We start from the raw sequence: 18,125 nt of genomic DNA, 5'->3' as shown, positions 1-18,125 counted from the left end.
TCGGAGTCACAGAAGACGCAATTGTATTAACTGTGGAGCGCTTGATTGGCAAGGACGCTTAACCCATTAAGACCGGGAACGCATCTGTGTCATTTTTAGATTTCTTTGGCTATTCAAAAATAGCAGATATACAAGCTCATAGCGCGGCACCGAGTGCCGCGCTATGAGCTTGTAGATCTGCTATTTTTTGAAAAATCTTGAAAATGTGTGCAAATCTTTGAATATATCTTTTTTTTGTAACTGTCAAATCAACAAATGTCTACGTTTTTCAGAAAAAACTATTGTTGCTGTATCAGTGGGGCTCAAACTTTTTCTTGTTAAGGACCCCCAAAATGTTATCTTTATGGCCCCCGATCCCCATCAAAATATGTTGCTCCAGGGACCCCCCAAAAGCAAAGATTTGAGTAAAAAATGTTGTTTAAAGAAAATATATGTATTAAAAGATTTGCAGATCTGCTATTTTTGAATAGCCAAAGTATACAATATTGGTTTAAGTGGTTACACAGATGCGTTCCCGCGTTAAATGACTTAAGCAGAGAGGGCTGCTGCCTGCACCCAACCTGTCTATCGCCCCACCGCCATTATAGTGTGCACTCATGTGTTTTTGACCTTTAACTCGCTCCTCTGTGATGATGAGGGATCTTCTGTCGGCTCAAAGACCATAGTTTTAACTCCCGATTAGCTCAAATCCAATGTTCTGCTGAAGTCGAAGTTTAAAGTCCAACTTGTTCAACCAAAAAATGACTTATGTTCTATCAATTACACACGCCATGAAGTGTTGAATTCATGGAGATTCTTTTTGTTTTTGTCGCATTCCTGAGCCAATAATTTGATGAACGGCGGAGACTCAAAGAGGAGGAGACTGAGTAGCCACCCGGTCATCCAATTATTGTCTTAGGAATTCGACAAAAAAATAGAAATATCTATGAATTCAAGGCTTCATGGCGTGTGTAATTGATAGAAAACATTTTTTGGTTGAACTACACCTTTAAAGATTGCAATCCGTACTTTTACTTTTATGTCCTACCCCCTATTGCATCAAGCGCAGAGTGCACTATGGGCCCTATTTTGCGTCCAAGTCGCTATACCCACTATTTGGGGATTTAGCATGCTTGGCGCAAGGGGCGTTCCCTTGGCCAAGTTGCTATCTTCCGACACCAGCCTTATCCCTAAAACACCTGCACTACTCGTTACATTATGCATTGGGTGTGGTTTGGGTGTTACATTAATAAAACCAATCACCGTGCCAGATGCCATTGCCCTTAAGACCAGGCTGTGCCAGCCGTTATCCACAGTGCTATCGTATACGCTCTCTCTCTCTCTCTCTGCCCATGGAAGAGCGAGAGACAGTCCGACGTTACCTTGGAATAAAATGATATTTGATACACAGAATTATCACTGACACTCACACATTGCTGGTTATAGAGAACTTTAAATTACAGCAATCTGCTTGTGTTCTGGATTAATTCAACTGAATGGTCTGTGTGGTTATAGCAAACGCAGATCGAACGGCTTAATTGATGGTACACAGTAGTACCCAAACTAGTGAAAATAGCACATCTACAAGCACACAACGCGTCGCTTTGTGCCGTGCTGTGAGCTTGTAGATCTGCTATTTTCACGACTTTTTAAAAACTTGTATTTATTTATCTATAGAAATTATTTTGGAATTGTTTTTAATTGATGAAAAGCTGTGTTTTTGTTTTGTTTAAACGTTTTAAAATCGTTTTACTTTTTTTGAGGTTCTGATTCTACAAATGTCTTCTAAATCCCAACAGTTTTCTGAAAAACGTATGTTTCTATATCAGTGGTGCTCAAACTTTTTCATGTCAAGGACCCCCAAAATGATATGTATTTGGCCGTCGACCCCCATCTCAAAATATGTTGTTCCAGGGACCCCGCAGAAGCAAAGATTTGAGTTAAAAATGTTCGCTTTAAAAGAATATAAATATATTAATTTGCACACATTTTCTCGATTTTTCAAAAATAGCAGATCTACAAGCTCGTAGCGCGGCACTCGGTGCCGCGCTACGAGCTTGTAGATCTGCTATTTTTGAATAGCCCAAAGTGTAAAATAATGTTTTTTTTTGCTCAAATCTAAAAATGACACAGATGCGTTCCAGGCCTTAATCAATGGGTTCATCGTAATGCACCTCAAAAACCTCCCTTTCCTTTGCTTGCAGAATCCCGTCAGTTCCTGCTGTACGCCCGGCAGATCGAGATCCGCGGCGTGGACATCGACAACCCGTACTACAACTACATCATCTCCTTCACCGTGCCCGACATTGACAACGTGACGGTGGTGGACTACGACGCCATGGAGCACCGCATCTACTGGTCAGACGTGAGGACGCAGACCATCAAGAGGGCCTTCATCAACGGCACCGGCGTGGAGACTGTGGTGTCTGCAGGTAGGAGCGTGTGTGTGTGTGTGTGTGTGTGTGTGTGTGTGTGTGTGTGTGTGTGTGTGTGTGTGCGCGTGTGCGTGTGTGACTGTGTGTGTTTCTATTACTGTACTTACAAGCAGTGATAGAAAGTAACTACTGTAAGTACATTTACTCAAGTACTGTACTTCAGTACAATTTTGAGGTATTTCTACTTTGCTTGAGTATTTCCAATTCCCAATATTTTTACTTCTACTCCAATACATCTCGGTTCCAAATATTGTACTTTTACTCCACTACAATTATTTGCAAACTTTCAAGTTACTAGTTACTTACTAGATATAAATTATTCTATTATAAAACGAGAGTTATGCATATAACTAAGGTTCTACGAATTCCGGATGACCGCCAGAGGCAGTGTTTTCAACACCTGGATATTCATCGCGCGCTCGCGCATAGGTCGAATATTAATACCAACAAAGTCACTCGTGACCTGTGTGCGCGCACGCTACCTATATAGGTACGGTGCACACAGCGTTCATCCTCTTGAAATCTTTTCGTCGAGAATGAGATTCCGAGTGACAGTCAACTCTGGCGGTCATCCGGAATTCGTAGAACCTTAGTTATATGCATAACTCTCGTTCTACTTCATTCCTTCTGACCGCCAGAGGCAGTGTTTTCAACACCTGGATGACTAATACCAACATAGTCACGAGGAATCTGCGCTTACCGAGGTCGGTTTGCAGATAGAATGAACAGACAACAACACAGCCGTCGCTGCGAGACGGCCAGGTTGACTATATATATATATATATACAGGAGCGGGCAAAAAACCCATGAAAGATGAAGCCCATTCGGCTGCATCTCCTGGCCTGCTCCAAGCCTGTATTACTGAGGGAGAGGCTCTGGCAACACCCGCGGTCAAGAAATACCTTGGGGGAAACCTAGAGGTCCACTGAAGACGTACATTTGCCTGAACGCAGCAATGAAAGTCTCCATTAAGCCAAGGCACAGCTGCGCCCTTCATCACAGACAAATACAACCAAACTCCAGCCATCACAGCTATGTCCTGCCACAGAGCCCGGACGGGACACAATAGGCAGGTACTAGAATGCAGTTGCTCCATCCTTGGTTGAGGAGCAAACTCACAAATAAATAGGCTAGCTGACGTGAAAGGCAGAAAGCCTCTGAGGACGCAAGGAGGGGTTGGCCATATGGTAAACCCAGACCCATCTGAATCCCACTTTAACAGTCTCTGGCAATGGCCAGGGCATGAAGCCCACCTACTCACTCTTGCCGATGAAGCAGTGAGGACAAAGAGCACTAACAGATGGTCATCTGAGAGCAGCCTGATGTACCGGCTGGGGACAAAGCTTCCAATACCACAGGCAAGCATCATGAAGGCACCCATGCAACCTGTGGGAGCCACACGCGGAGAGCATCTCAATGGTAGAGAGGCTGAACCCTTCATTTAACATCATCCGCGGAAATCTAGAGCGGCTAAGCACAGAGCAACGCTCCAATCTATACAGTGGTCCCAACTAGAGCCCAGTTTACACTCGCTGGCGTGCAACGCCCTAGTATATCAAAGCGGCAGGGCGAGAAACACCCTCAACGCTAACCCTTATTGTTTTATTTTTATTGTCGTCCAGCGACCAGCAGCAGCGGGGCGAGACACACCCCCAATGCTTGCGGTATATCAAAGCGGCAGGGCGAGAAACACCCTCAACGCTAATCCTTATTCCTTTGGTACGATGTACGAAAATCCAGTAATGTTCGGACAATAGTCTTGAATTTCAGTGGTCAATGACGCAGCTGAAGGTTAGGAGTGAGGATGCCACATGCACCTCTCCCCCCAAACTGTGACAGGAGATCTTGTCTCCGTGGAGAGGCCAAGGCACTTCATTGAGAAGCTGCAGTAGGCCAGAGCATCTTGCCCTAACGGACTGGTCTGTCCCGGCAGGGAGACCTACAGTCAACAACGCGTTATGCCCTCGAGGCTAACGGTACTACCGCTCTGCCATACCTATGCACGTGATCCAAACTGCTATCGGATCAAAGAGGCTCCCAGCGGGAAACACGTCCGCAGCCTGGACTGTACACCCAACAAGCGCATTGCTATGAAATTTGCAAGATGAGGCAAGGCCCACAGAAGGAGCTTCCAAGCCTCCTGCAGAGACTGACTGGGTCAAGCGCCCCAGAAGACAGACTGTTGACATATTGTGTTATTGAACACGTCATAAACATCTTGAGGGCCAGGTGCACTGCATGCAGGTCCAGCACAACGACACTGGCTGAGACCCTCACCATTCTGTTGCAGTCTTGGGGTTCGAGGCCCAAGCCGCAAATATATATATGAGTAAATCAAGTAGGTCAAGCAGAAACCTTCCGATTGAACTGAACTGCCTGTTCACGGTGTACTATGCTGCAAGGCATTCTGGGTAGCAGGCCCAAACGTCTGGCCTGGAATGACAGGCAGAGAGAGTCTGAAGTGTCTCACTGCCCCTCCATGAGAGTGGGGCCTGTTGGAATGGTCCACACTCCTTTCCCTTTTTATTCACATTTGTACATGCGTGAAATTCATCCGCTGTATTTATTTGCCCATCCTAGAACTACTAGGAGCAGTGAGCAGCCATTCACCGGCGCTCAGGGGGGGGGCAATTAGGGGCTCAGATAGGGACACACATCGACCCATTGCTGGCCTGGCATCAAACCCGGGACATCCAGAGGCTCTGGCTCCCCATGCGGGCCACTAACCACTCAGTTATGGCCACCCCTTAGAAAGCCACACGTGGCACTGACATTATGCAAGTAGACAGTCTGCTGATTCTCTAATCATGCAAGCAAACGCCTAGAGTGATAGGCGCTGCATAGGCGCTGTACAGACACTGTGTCTGCGTATCAATACTCGCATGCCGGAGGGCTAGGGCGAGGTAGTTAAGGGAATGTCCAATACATCCCATTCCAGCTGCTGTGGCATGGCTCTAGGTAGCAGACCAGAGACTAACACTGTGGCCATGAGCAACAGTCATCCAACTCAACAGCTTCATCTAGTGACACCACCAGAGAAGCAATGTTTACAGTTTAGGCATTTAGCAGGCGCTCTTAATCCGGATCGACTTACAGTAAGGTAAGTAAAGTAAGCAATGTTGGCATCAACCACTAGCCCTGGGTCTAGGCCATATTGGGCTGTACTCCCCATGGCTGACCAATTAGCTAAACATTCACAGCCATAGCCTGTGTCAGGCACCATAGTCAGGACATGACTGGCGCAAGTAATGGACCTTCCCTTCTGGGACCAGCCATTGTTGCAATAATCCATGGGCAACAGCAACAGAGTGAGACACTCAATACTACTGATGACGTAGCCATAGCGAAAGCGAGAATCATTCAGGCTACAGTGTCAAGGACACAGTACGATAGTTAAGAAGTGGTGAAGCCCAAACACTTCCCTCGTCATATAGAATTATTTAAGACTATTGCACTACCAAGCACATAGTATTATCTGGATAGCAGCAGAGCGACATACACTCAAGCTATGATATCAAGTATTCACAGTATACTGCATATGTTGAATAGCAGTAGTGAGTACCAGGTACACACAAGTACAATGTTACTAATATGCAACGTTGTCGTAGCAAGGGGCGAGAACCACTCAAGCCACAGTGTCATGTCATGTGTCAAATACACACAGTATGATAACCAAGTGATGGCAAAGCGAGACACACTTGAACCATACTAGCATTATAATTCCATTTTACTGCCAAGCACAAACAGTATAATCCGAATAGCAGCAGAGTCACACTCAAGCTACGATTCGTACTCGAACTGTGAGATTAAGCACACACAGTGGCAGTATTGGCCTACCCCTGTATATCACGGGCAAAATATGCTGCTTAAGTCAGTACCGAGCAGCGTTTACCACTTGACATGTGTTTTGGCGCTCGGTGGAGTTGTGACCTGTATGCACACCCCTGTCCGGTAGTGTGTTATTCTCTGAACATAGCACCAAGTACACACGGTAATAGGTACACAGTATATCGTCCAATAACGACAGAGCAAAGCACCCTCTGGGTGTCCTTTATTAGCTGCAGCCATCGCGCTAACAAGCGCCACATGTCTGGTAGATAGAATGCCTGCGTTAGAGTGAGAACCACTCTTAGCCAAAACATTCACAGAAGAGCACTCATACAACGGTGTAACGTAACTGAGTACATGTACTCAGTACTGTACTTAAGTACAATTTCGCTTTAGGTATTTGTACTTAATGGAGTCAGTTCTCCCAGTGCTAGCGGTATATTCCAGTGGGCGCACGCCGCAGTGGCGTGGTCCCTCCAAAAGCGGCAGAGCGAGACACACTCTCAACGCTAATACTTTCCACTCCTTTCGTCCAGCGACAAGCGGTAGTGGAGCGAAACATACTCCCAATGCTCACGTTATATGGACGGTGGGCCGCCCGCCATGGTTTACCAAGCGGCAGAGCGAGATGCACTCTCAACGCTAATCCTTTTCCCTTCTTTCGTCCAGTGACAAGCAGTAGTGGAGCGACCAGCAGCAGCGGAGCGAGACACACTCCCAATGCTTGCGGTATATTAAGCGGCAGAGTGAGACACTCTCAACGCTGATACTTTATCCTTCTTTCGTCCAGCGACAAGCAGTAGCGGAATGGGAAACACTCCTAATGCTGACGCTACGTTGCGGTGGTCCGCACGTGGTTGTAAAGCGGCAGAATGGGATACACTCTCAACGCTAATACTTTCCCCTTCTTTCGTCCAGCGACAAGCAGTAGCGGAATGGGAAACACTCCTAATGCTGACGCTATGTTGCGGCGGTCCGCACATGGTTCCTCAAAGCGGCAGAATGGGATACACTCTCAGCGCTAATACTTTCCACTTCCTTCGTCCAGCGACAAGCAGTAGCGGAGTGAGAAACACTGTCAGGAGACTCCAGCAGGATCCAAGACACAGCCCCTGGTATAATACGACTTAGTCATCAAGTCCTTCACACTTCCCGCCAATGGGGAGACGGCCCTTTGCAGCACCCCCCCCCCCCCCCCCCTCTCAGCAGAGAGAGAGAAAGCGGAGAGCCTCAGGCAGGGGGGGTTAGCCTAAATGCTAGCGTGCTTCATTAGACCTAGTTTGGCTATTAAGTTATTATTTGGCCATGTTCACACTGACTTCAATCTTAGCTATTGTTGGGAAGACCCGTGTGGTGTCACAAAATGTTGCCACCACTTATATAAAAAACTTTAGCGTTAATTTGCGACGCTAAATGTTGCCAGGTTTGGCGAGAGAAACAAGCAATCCAAAAAAACAAGTAATCAGGTCTATGAAAGGATTGGGGCCAAAAAGCCTGCCGCAAGCGGCTATATTATGACTTTAGTCATTTCTTGTTTCTTCCCTTTTTTCTCCTCTTCCGTCCAGCGACCAGCAGTAGCCAAGCGAGATACACCCCCACTGCTAATTGCTAACGGTACATTACGGTGGGCCGCGCACCGCGGTCCCTCACGCTAATTTGATTTACTTATTTCTGTAAACACAGCCCAAACATTCACTCACCGTCGCCAATGTACAGCTATGGCTCCACGTTATCCGTGTCAGGAGTCAGGACAAACCGCAACGGTGCAGCGGGTAGCCCACGCTGCTATTGTTGTTATGTTGTCCAGCGACCAGCAGCTGCGGGGCGAGACACACCCCCAATGCTTGCGGTACGCTACTCGATGCTCTTGTAGTTAGCCACCAAGCCATTGCAGCTAACGCTAGCAGGCAAGCTAACTCCATTCACCGTCGTGACTCGTGCAGGGCTGTTTGTACATGCTTTTTTTTCCTTTTTGTTTTTCTCCTTCCTTCTGTCGTTCCTTTCCGACAGCCCCTGTGAACGGGGTAACGTAATTCCATGGTAGCAGACTATGCAGTCTCTGGAGGACGGAGAGTCCGTAGCCCCAGCCGTGTTGGCTGCGAGACTCCACGCACAGCTGCGAGTAATCGACCTACGCCCCGGAGGCGAAAAGATGAAAGAGGATGAACGCTGTGTGCACCGTACCTATATAGGTAGCGTGCGCGCACACAGGTCACGAGTGACTTTGTTGGTATTAATATTCGACCTATGCGCGAGCGCGCGATGAATATCCAGGTGTTGAAAACACTGCCTCTGGCGGTCAGAAGGAATGAAGTAGAACATACATTAACCACTTTAGTCCTATTTTATACATAGGCTATTTGAAAATAGCAGATCTACAAGCTCACAACGCGTCGCATCGCGACGTGTTGTGAGCTTGTAGATCTGCTATTTTCAAACATTTTTGTACTTTTTATGCCAATACTTTTGTACTTTTACTTCTAACAGAGTATTTTTACATCGTGGTATTGCTACTTTTACGTAAGTAAAATATCTGAGTACCAGATTCTTCCACCACTGCTTACAAGTATAGTAGAATGTGATAAATAGATACACACTCAAACACACACATATGTACCATAATGTACCGTGTGTACAAACAGAAAATATTGAACTGTGGCTGAACTCACAACCACCATGACTCACAGCCATGACTCCCGGCTGTCCTCAACAAGGACTATTGTTTTATGGTTAGAGAAGATGTTTACAATTAGAGTAAAACATGATTTATACATTAGTTGCGTGCCAGTGTCATGCACCGGCTTTTTTCTGAATTTATCTCATTGTAAGCGGATGGGTTTTTGACAAACTTTAGACTAGATTTTCTTACCTTAATAAAAATTGTCATAAATACTATATGCTTCCAGTCGCTAGTTTAAAGTCTCCTTTCAATCATCATGATATGCGTTTTGCTAAATTATGGTCCCATTTATTTTTAAATTGACGATAAAGTAGGTTATGCTCTAGGAGTGGCGGGATGATTTGATTGACAAGCTACACAACCAATAGCATTCATTCCCCACCCCCGCTCTTGATTAACAAGCTACCCAACCAATAGCATTCATTTCCGGTTGCAAAGGATATGACGCGATATTGAAAGATGGCGGATTGCACACAGCTGAACAATCGGACTTCATTTTCGGTCTGTAGAAACCACTGGCGTGACGCTGTACAGTCTATGTGTGGAACCTGCATTTCCAAGGGACAAATTAACAAAATGTCTCTGGTGACAAACCCGCCCCATATTTGCATACTGGGCTCTGATTGGTCCCTTACAACTTCGGAGGGAGAGATATCCGATCTCTGTTGAGAGGGACTCAGACCTAATCTGCCAACGGCAATTTTTTCTTGCAATGGCAGATTTGTCTGGAACCAGGCTAGGCTTTTTTTTAGTAGTAAAAGAAATCCCCACAATGGTATGTATGCTCTCCTCAGATCTGCCCAACGCCCATGGCCTGGCGGTGGACTGGGTCTCCAGGAACCTGTTCTGGACCAGCTACGATGCCAACAAGAAGCAGATCAACGTGGCCAGGCTGGACGGATCCTTCAAGAACGCCGTCATCCAGGGCCTGGACAAACCACACTGCCTGGTGCTGCACCCGATACTGGGGTTAGTACCCGCACACACGCACAGTCGCACACACACACGCACGCACGCACGCACGCACGCACGCACGCACGCACACACACACACACACACACACACACACACACACACACACACACACACACACACACACACACACACTAGTGATGGGTCGTTCATGATCGATTTGTTCAAAATAACTAGTTCATTGCTGTGAACTAGTTCATTACGTTCATGCTTTCGTTCATGCCCCCCCGTCCCCTCCCCCTGTACACAGGACGGGAGGGCGGGCTGTACACGCAACGTAATAATAGCGCTCCCGCGATAGCGTTTTTCTCTAGACAATAGTGCTGCTGAACGTGAACAAATCATTTGAACGGATCATTTGTGTGAACATGGCATAACTATATATCTCTAATCCATAAAACCTAACTTCTAAATGTCTTATCCTAAAGCCTGAATGTTTTTCTAATCGTAAACATACGTATCTCTTAAGTAAAGATTCTTTTTTCAACAATAAAACAACCATTCCTCTTATGAGGACCAGGAAAATGGTCCGTGCACGCACACGCACACACACACGCACATGCACAGGGTTAAGTGCATGTGTACAATGTGAAGATTGCTTTAGCATGTGCTCCCTCACTGTGTTTAGGGGGGGGCACATATCCCCCCCCCCAACTCCCCTCGCTTCCTCTCAAAAACAACCGCTGTCACCGCACCCTCCGTTTGTTGTTAGCATGCGTTTCAGTAAGCCGTTTGAACTCCCACTCATGTCATCATGTCTGCGTCCCTCCTAATACAACTCACTCTGACAATAGTGTGTGTGTGTGTGTGTGTGCGTAAGTGCATGAGTGTAGTGGTGGGGAAAGTACTCAAATGTTTTACTTAAGTAAAAGTATCAATACTGCAATGTAGAAGTATTCTGTTACAAGTAAAAATCCGGAATTCAAAATTTACTTGAGTAAAACTACAAAAGTATTAGTATCAAAATGTACGTAAAGTACTAAAAGTAAAAGTACTAAAATGTTTGAAAATAGCAGATCTACAAGCTCACAACGCGTCGCGATGCGACGCGTTGTGAGCTTGTAGATCGGCTATTTTCAAATAGCCTATGTATAAAATAGAGCTAAAGTAAAACGTGTGTGTTTGTGGGGACCAAGTGTAGTAGAATATGAGAAAAATATGTTGTGAGAACCGTTTCTACCTCAAAGGGTTGTTTTATGAAAAAGGATTGATTGGCAAGGATTTTTATAGATACGTTTTAGAATTAGAAAAAATATTCAGGTTGAGTTATAGCTTTAGGATTAGACGTTTAGAAGTAAGGTTTAGGAATTAGAGATATAGTTATATGCCTGATTTAAACTTACAGTAGTTGCACGCTGGTACCGAAATTGCTGATCTACAAGCTCACAACATGTCGCGACATGCTGGGAGCTTATAGAAATGCTATTTTTCCATTTTAGGCTTGAAGGTAAAAATATTGCAAAAGATAGTGAAAATGGTATTCATAAAAATGGCGTCGTAAAATGTTGATGTCCTCACATGTATAGCAAAACAGTGTGTGTGTGTGTGTGTGTGTGTGTGTGTGTGTGTGTGTGTGTGTGTGTGTGTGCGTGTGTGTGAGTGAGAAGGACATGTGGATGTAGCATCTGCTTCTGGTTTCCCCCCCGTGCCAACGATTCTCAGATCGGAAACATTCCACGGCGTTAAGTAGACGCAGTCGTTCAAAGAGAGGACAGAGTAGTACACACACACACACACACACACACACACACACACGCACACGCACACGCACACGCACAACAAAAACAACAACAGAAAGATAGAAACAAGACGCGGGGATCCTCCTAAGATAAAATATCTTCTCTTCATCTGTCTCAAGTCTCAACGAGTTGATAGGGACAGACTGACTTTAGTTGTTATGCTCCACATATATCTGGAACAAAATCCCAGAAAACTGCAGGTCCTGCTGCCTCTCTTATTTATTTTAACCCATTAAGACCTGAAACGCATCTGTGTCATTTTTAGATTTGAGCTAAAAAGCATTATTTTACACTTTGGCTATTCAAACTCGGTGCCGCGCTATGAGCTTGTATATCTGCTTTTTTTGAAAAATCGTGAAAATGTGTACAAATATTGGAATATATGTATGCATATATTTTAAAGCGAACATTTTTAACTCAAATCGTCGCTTCTGGGGGGGTCCCTGGAACAAAATATTTTGAGATGGGGGTCCACGGCCAAATACATTTTGGGGGTCCTTGACATGAAAAAGATTGGGCACCACTAATATAGAAACACATTTTTCAGAATACTGTTGGGATTTAGGAGACTTCAGGTTAAAACATGACTAAAGACCGTTCTGTTTGCTGCTGTCTTTGATTTCGTTACTTTTACTTTTCTTCTTTCTGTCTCTTCTGCACTGTAAATGTACAGTATGTTATTTATTTTTTCCTCTTTTGTTTTATACATCCTAATGTCATTGTATAAATTGTGTTTCCTTTGCTTGATGTTCTGTGTAAACTAAAGCACATTGAATTGCCTTGTTGTTGAAATGTTCTATATAAATAAAAGTGCCTTGCCTTGCCTTGCCTTGGACAGAGAGGGAGAGAGAGGTTATGACCCTCTTGTACTAGACAAAGAGAGAGAGAGGTTATGTAAGTCTGGTCGTCAAAGGAACACGTTGGCCTTGTTGTCAGAGTTGGAACTGGAAAGCAAATAAGTACATTCACTGTACTTTAAGATCTACAAGGTCAGGATGTGTCGCATCGCGACATGTTGGGAACTTGTAGATCTGCTATTTTTGAACGATTTAGAAAAAAAACATCTTGAGAATTCATATTTTTTGAATATATTGATAAGATGGGAAATTCAGATGCCAAAGACAGTACAGCAGTTATCAGCAGAATAATAGGTTATTTAAAGAATAATATTCAGCTATATTATAGCTTCAAGGTTCTAGCTGAATCCCACCCTATAAACAGCGCTGTGTCATCAGTTCTGACATGCTTCTGAAAACACGGCTGCCTTGAAACATTGAAACATCCACATTCAACGTTTCCGTGGTTTGCAGAAATGAAAATATCACACACACAAAAAGCCTCTGGCTATTGAATTGGGTAAGGAAGGATTTAGGAAAGAGAGAGAGAGACAGGCAGACAGACAGACAGACAGACAGACAGACAGACAGACAGACAGAGCGCAGTTAGAAGGAGGACAGTAAAGTCAGACAGAGACAGACAGGGTTTAGGGTAGTGACAATATGAGAGAGCAAGAGAGCATTAGTTTGAATAATGCATGACAGGAGTTATGCTCGGTATACGCTTTAGCTCTCTCTACAAAAACAGTTACAAATGCAGGAGGAGGAGAGAGAGATACACAGAGAGAGAGAGAGAGAGAGAGAGAGAGAGAGAGAGAGAGAGAGAGAGAGAGAGAGAGAGAGAGAGAGAGAGAGAGAGAGAGAGAGAGAGAGAGAGAGAGAGAGAGAGAGAGAGAGAGAGAGAGAGAGAGAGAGAGAGAGAGAGAGAGAGAGAGAGAGAGAGAGGGCAAGTGGGGGAAATGAAATGGAATGGGAGAGATGTGAGAAATGGTGAGTCCTGTCTTGATGGTGAGATGCTATCAGAAAGGTCAAGAGGTCAGCGCCACAATCTAATCTACACTTCACACTGGCTGCCTGAGCAGACTGCAAGCAGCGGGCTGCCACTCGACTGTCAGACTGTGTGTGCGTGTGCGTGTGCGTGTGTGTGTGTGTGTGTGTGTGTGTGTGTGTGTGTGTGTGTTACTATATTTGTGAGGACCAAACGTCCCAACAAGTAATAGTAGAATTTTGAGAAATTAGACAATGTGATGAACCATTGTCCTGGTCCTCACATGAAACACGATTTACACATATACTTGCGTGCCAGTGTCATGCACCGGGAAAATAGCTGATCTACAAGCTCACAAAGCGTGTGTGTGTGTGTGTGTTATTATTTTACACTTTGGCTATTAAAAAATAGCAGATATACAAGCTCATAGTGCGGCACCGAGTGCCGCACTATGAGCTTGTATATCTGCTATTTTTGAAAAATCGTGAAAATGTGTGCAAATCTTTTAATATTTATTCTTTTAAAGCAAACATTTTTTATCTCAAATCTCTGCATCTGGGGGGTCCCTGGAACAAACTATTTTGAGATGGGGGTTGGCGGCCAAATTACACATCATTTTCGGGGTCCACCACTGATATAGAAACATACGTTTTTTCAGAAAACTGTTGGGATTTAGAAGACATTTGTAGAATCGGCTTCAGGTCTTAATGGGTTAATCTTTAAGACATTTTCTTCAGTTTCAGCGGATCAATAAGGACAAAATGACATTGTGAGAACTGTGGTGTCTCGCCGACCTTCTGTTCGTCAATTCTTGCACCTCCTCCGCTAGACGAACATCGCGATGTGATTGGTCAGACACTCGATGCGCTTGTGATTTATATAGTTTTTACTTCCTCAATCTGCCAGCTAAGTACAGTGGACATTTTTTTTTTCTTTTTGTGTGAATCTTTTTATTGGAGAATAACAATTTTAACATCCAGCCATTAAATAATACAGCTCATCATAGAGTTTTGTTTTTAAACAAGACAAAATAAAACACAATATCACAAGATGAAAATCAAATGACAGTAAACAATAACACAAAGAAAAAACTGAGCAAAAAACAGACAAATAGAAACAGTTAACATTACTCCCACCCACCCATCCACCCATACACCCACCCACCGACTTACCTAACCCCTACATGCCTTAGCAATGAATACATTAAAAAAACAGATCCATCATCTTAACTTCTCCAAGCATTATGATTTAACCATGGACACTTTTGAAGAAAGGTCGGCTGAGGATAATCCCTCTCTGAGCGACTGCAAACACAACCAGATGGCAATTAATGAATGGAGAGAGAGAGATAACACACTCTTTGTTTGTCCATTCTTGTCTTTCGCCAGAAATGGCAAAATCTCAGAGACAAGGCCTGCCCAACCAAACTTAAGTTTGCCGTTGTTTGGAGTATGCTGCGTCCTTTACCCTTGCTCCATGTCTTTGTCTTATATCCTGCTACTGTATATGTCTGTGTCCTATATATCAGTTCTTCTCAAACTTTTTCATGCCAGGGACCCCCAAATTGATATATATTTGGCCGCGGACCCCCATCTGAAAATATGTTGTGCCAGGGACTCCCAGAAGCAAAGATTTGTGTTCAAATGTTCGCTTTAAAAGAAATATATTCAAGGATTTGCACGAATCTTCAAGATTTTTCAAAAATAGCAGATCTACAAGCTCATAGCGCGGCACTCGGTGCCGTGCTATGAGCTTGTATATCTGCTATTTTTGAATAGTATAAAAAATGAAGGTAAAAATGATTGTGATGCTATATTCACACATTTTGCTGGGGACCCCCTGGGACCCACTCAAGGACCCCTGGGGGTCCCCGGACCCCACTTTGAGAACCAATGCTATATATGGTTTGTGTCTGTGTCCTATGTCCTATGTACTTTATGTGTCCTATGTCTGAATCCTATGTCCTATGTCTATGACATCCTATGTCTGAACCTTATATCTTATATCTAAGTCAAGTGTGTGTGTGTGTGTGTGTGTGTGTGTGTGTGTGTGTGTGTGTGTGTGTGTGTGTGTGTGTGTGTGTGTGTGTGTGTGTGTGTGTGTGTGTGTGTGTGTGTGTGTGTGTGTGTGTGTGTGTGTCCGTGTGTCCTTTAGGAAGCTGTACTGGACAGACGGAGACAACATCAGCATGTCCAACACAGACGGTAGTAACCGCAGTCTGCTGTTCAGCGGTCAGAAGGCTCCAGTGGGTGAGTGTCTGTCTCTCTGATGATGATGATGATGATGATATGTTGTGTGTTCTTAATCACTGTGCACCACAGCGCACCCAGTGGCCGGGTCCACTCATTACACTTTGTCTCGTATGGTTTGCAGGTCTGTCCATTGACTTTGACAGTGAGCAGCTCTACTGGATCAGCTCAGGGAATAGCACCATCAACCGCTGCCAGCTGGACGGCTCGGGCCTGGAGGTCCTGGAGGGGGTGAAGGGCAAACTGACCAAGGCCACGGCTCTGGCTATCATGGGTACTGTGTGGGCCTCTTGATTGATTGATTGAATACTTTATTAGTCAGAAATGTAACCAGCATGTGGTACAGTTAGACATAAAGGTTTCATGACATTCTTTTTTTTTTTTTTTTTTTTTTTTATGACCTCAATTACACCCAAAAAACGAAACTTTGAACATTCAGTGGATTTCCTGTGGTCTGGGGTTTTCTGAATAATTGGGCTAAAAAAAGTGCTGGGATTGGCCCCTGGACTTTGATGTCACAGTCCATTAATCGATGATTGACAGGCAAAAGTGGATTATGCTTTAGGCCATGGACCCCCATTTAATATGCGTTTATCTCCAATGTACTGTAAAATACTAGTGTTAATTTACTGTAACTCTTGTACACTTCAAGAGTGTACAAATTCCATTTGCACACCCTTAAATGTACAGACCTGTAAGGGACAAGGTTCCTAATCATCAGTCATTTAGCTAAAACTGTTATAGAACATGTAGCGTATGGAATGACTGTACTAAATGCACGTAACGCTAACATCGAACACGTCTCCCCTTCGCTTCCTTCAGGAGAGAAGTTATGGTGGGCCGACCAAGGCGCCGACCAGATCGGAACGTGTGACAAGAAGGACGGAGGCAACTGGAAGGTGTTGAGGAACAGCACGTCTCCCATGATGCACATGAAGATCTACAACGAAACCGTGCAGACAGGTACGGGCGCCGTGGGGTCTATGTCGGGACCCGCCCCCCCTTACGTCCTGCGTCACACACAGTGTTGTGTGCCTTTTTGGGGTTTCTCGTTGTCTAGCGTTGGGTCGTCTTGTCAAGCTAAGCTAGGCTAGCTATGTTGAACGTCCTATTTTCTGAACCAAAAGGGAAAATAGATTATAACGGATTCCCTTCCTATCGGTATGCAAATAGAATGGCCCGCTTGTCGGCACGCCTGCCTTGCATCCGTATTACAGTAGATTTCCGAACCACCTCAACGGGCTCCTCTCCACGTAAAGTAGCAGTGGCTCTCTCCAAGATGACTGGGCTTCATAGCCAATATAAGGGACATGCCAGCCACCCTCCTGAATAAACTCATTTTGGCTGCTTGTGTCCCACCATCTTGTTCTTTCGCTCATAACCGCTCATTTTGTTCCTTCTCTCTCCTATTGTCATGAAATGTTCATGACAATAGGAGAGAGAAGGAACAAAACGTTGACCAGTCGATCGAGAGCTTTGTCTTTTGGCTGAGCTCTCTTTTCGTCACCACTCCTGCTGCGCTTCGATTCTCCGGCCGATCTCCCGCTCCCGATCCTCCCCTCACCCTGTGAGCAAGAGCACCCGAGATACTTGAACTCATTTACTTGGGGTAAACCACAACCACCCAGGGGGCTGCAGTGGCTGAGGGGTAGAGTGGCCGGTAGAGCGACCGGATGGCAACCGCTAGGTTCCCGGTTTGATCGCGAGCTGCCCCAGAGTTAGCGTCGAAGTGTCCTTGAGCAAGACGCTGAACCCCTAATTGCTCCCGATGAGCAGCTTGGTGCCTCGCATGGTTTCCTCCGCCATCGGTGTATGAATGTGTGTGTGTGTGTGTGTGAATGGGTGAATATAACGCACAATCTATATGTAAAGCGCTTTGAAAAAAGCGCTATATATAAATGCACCATTTACCATTTACCACCCAGGTGAAACACCTGGTTTTTAGTGAGTCCTGGGTTCTTTCAACAATTGTTTCCTTTTTTCAGTCAAATTGCCCGTGAAACCATGGGTCTCTCCACTATATCCACTGAGTGCCAGTTTCACGGTGTGATGGCTGCAAATAAGCACTGGTATCATTCTGATTGGCTGTTTGTTTGACTGCTCGTACCACTGTGTTTATCTGAGCTGCTTACGTGTGTCTGTAATGTTGTGCCCGTTGTTGTTCCTTCCCCATGCATGCAGGCTCCAATCTGTGCAGCACTAACAACGGAGACTGTTCCCAGCTGTGTCTTCCTACGTCGCCCACCACCAGAGCCTGCATGTGCACCGCAGGGTACAGCCTGCGCAGCGGGCAGCAGTCCTGTGAGGGTAAGTAAAGCCTTACCCAGCCATGAGGCCCATAGGGGCAGCAGTCTATCTCCTGCTTCTGTAGCGTGAGGCGGCTTGATGTACAAGTACAGTACAGTACAGTACAGTACAG

General features: G+C 45.1%; 1 protein-coding gene across 1 annotated transcript in view; it reads left to right on the top strand.

Annotated features, from left to right (window-relative positions):
* LOC311049173 (low-density lipoprotein receptor-related protein 1-like) overlaps positions 1-18,125 on the top strand; it is a 220,935-nt gene that overhangs the window by 112,952 nt on the left and 89,858 nt on the right. The window contains exons 27-32 of the mRNA XM_084062652.1: positions 2,184-2,411; positions 9,717-9,891; positions 15,612-15,706; positions 15,831-15,980; positions 16,529-16,669; positions 17,888-18,013. Coding sequence (XP_083918778.1) covers positions 2,184-2,411; positions 9,717-9,891; positions 15,612-15,706; positions 15,831-15,980; positions 16,529-16,669; positions 17,888-18,013 — 915 coding nt within the window. The remainder of the gene's footprint in view (positions 1-2,183; positions 2,412-9,716; positions 9,892-15,611; positions 15,707-15,830; positions 15,981-16,528; positions 16,670-17,887; positions 18,014-18,125) is intronic.

The sequence above is a fragment of the Gymnoscopelus microlampas genome, assembly GCF_963454915.1.
Source record: "Gymnoscopelus microlampas genome assembly, chromosome: 7".
NCBI classification, from domain to species: domain Eukaryota; kingdom Metazoa; phylum Chordata; class Actinopteri; order Myctophiformes; family Myctophidae; genus Gymnoscopelus; species Gymnoscopelus microlampas.
Note: the sequence above shows the minus strand (reverse complement) of the source record. Positions and strands in the feature narration are given on the sequence as shown.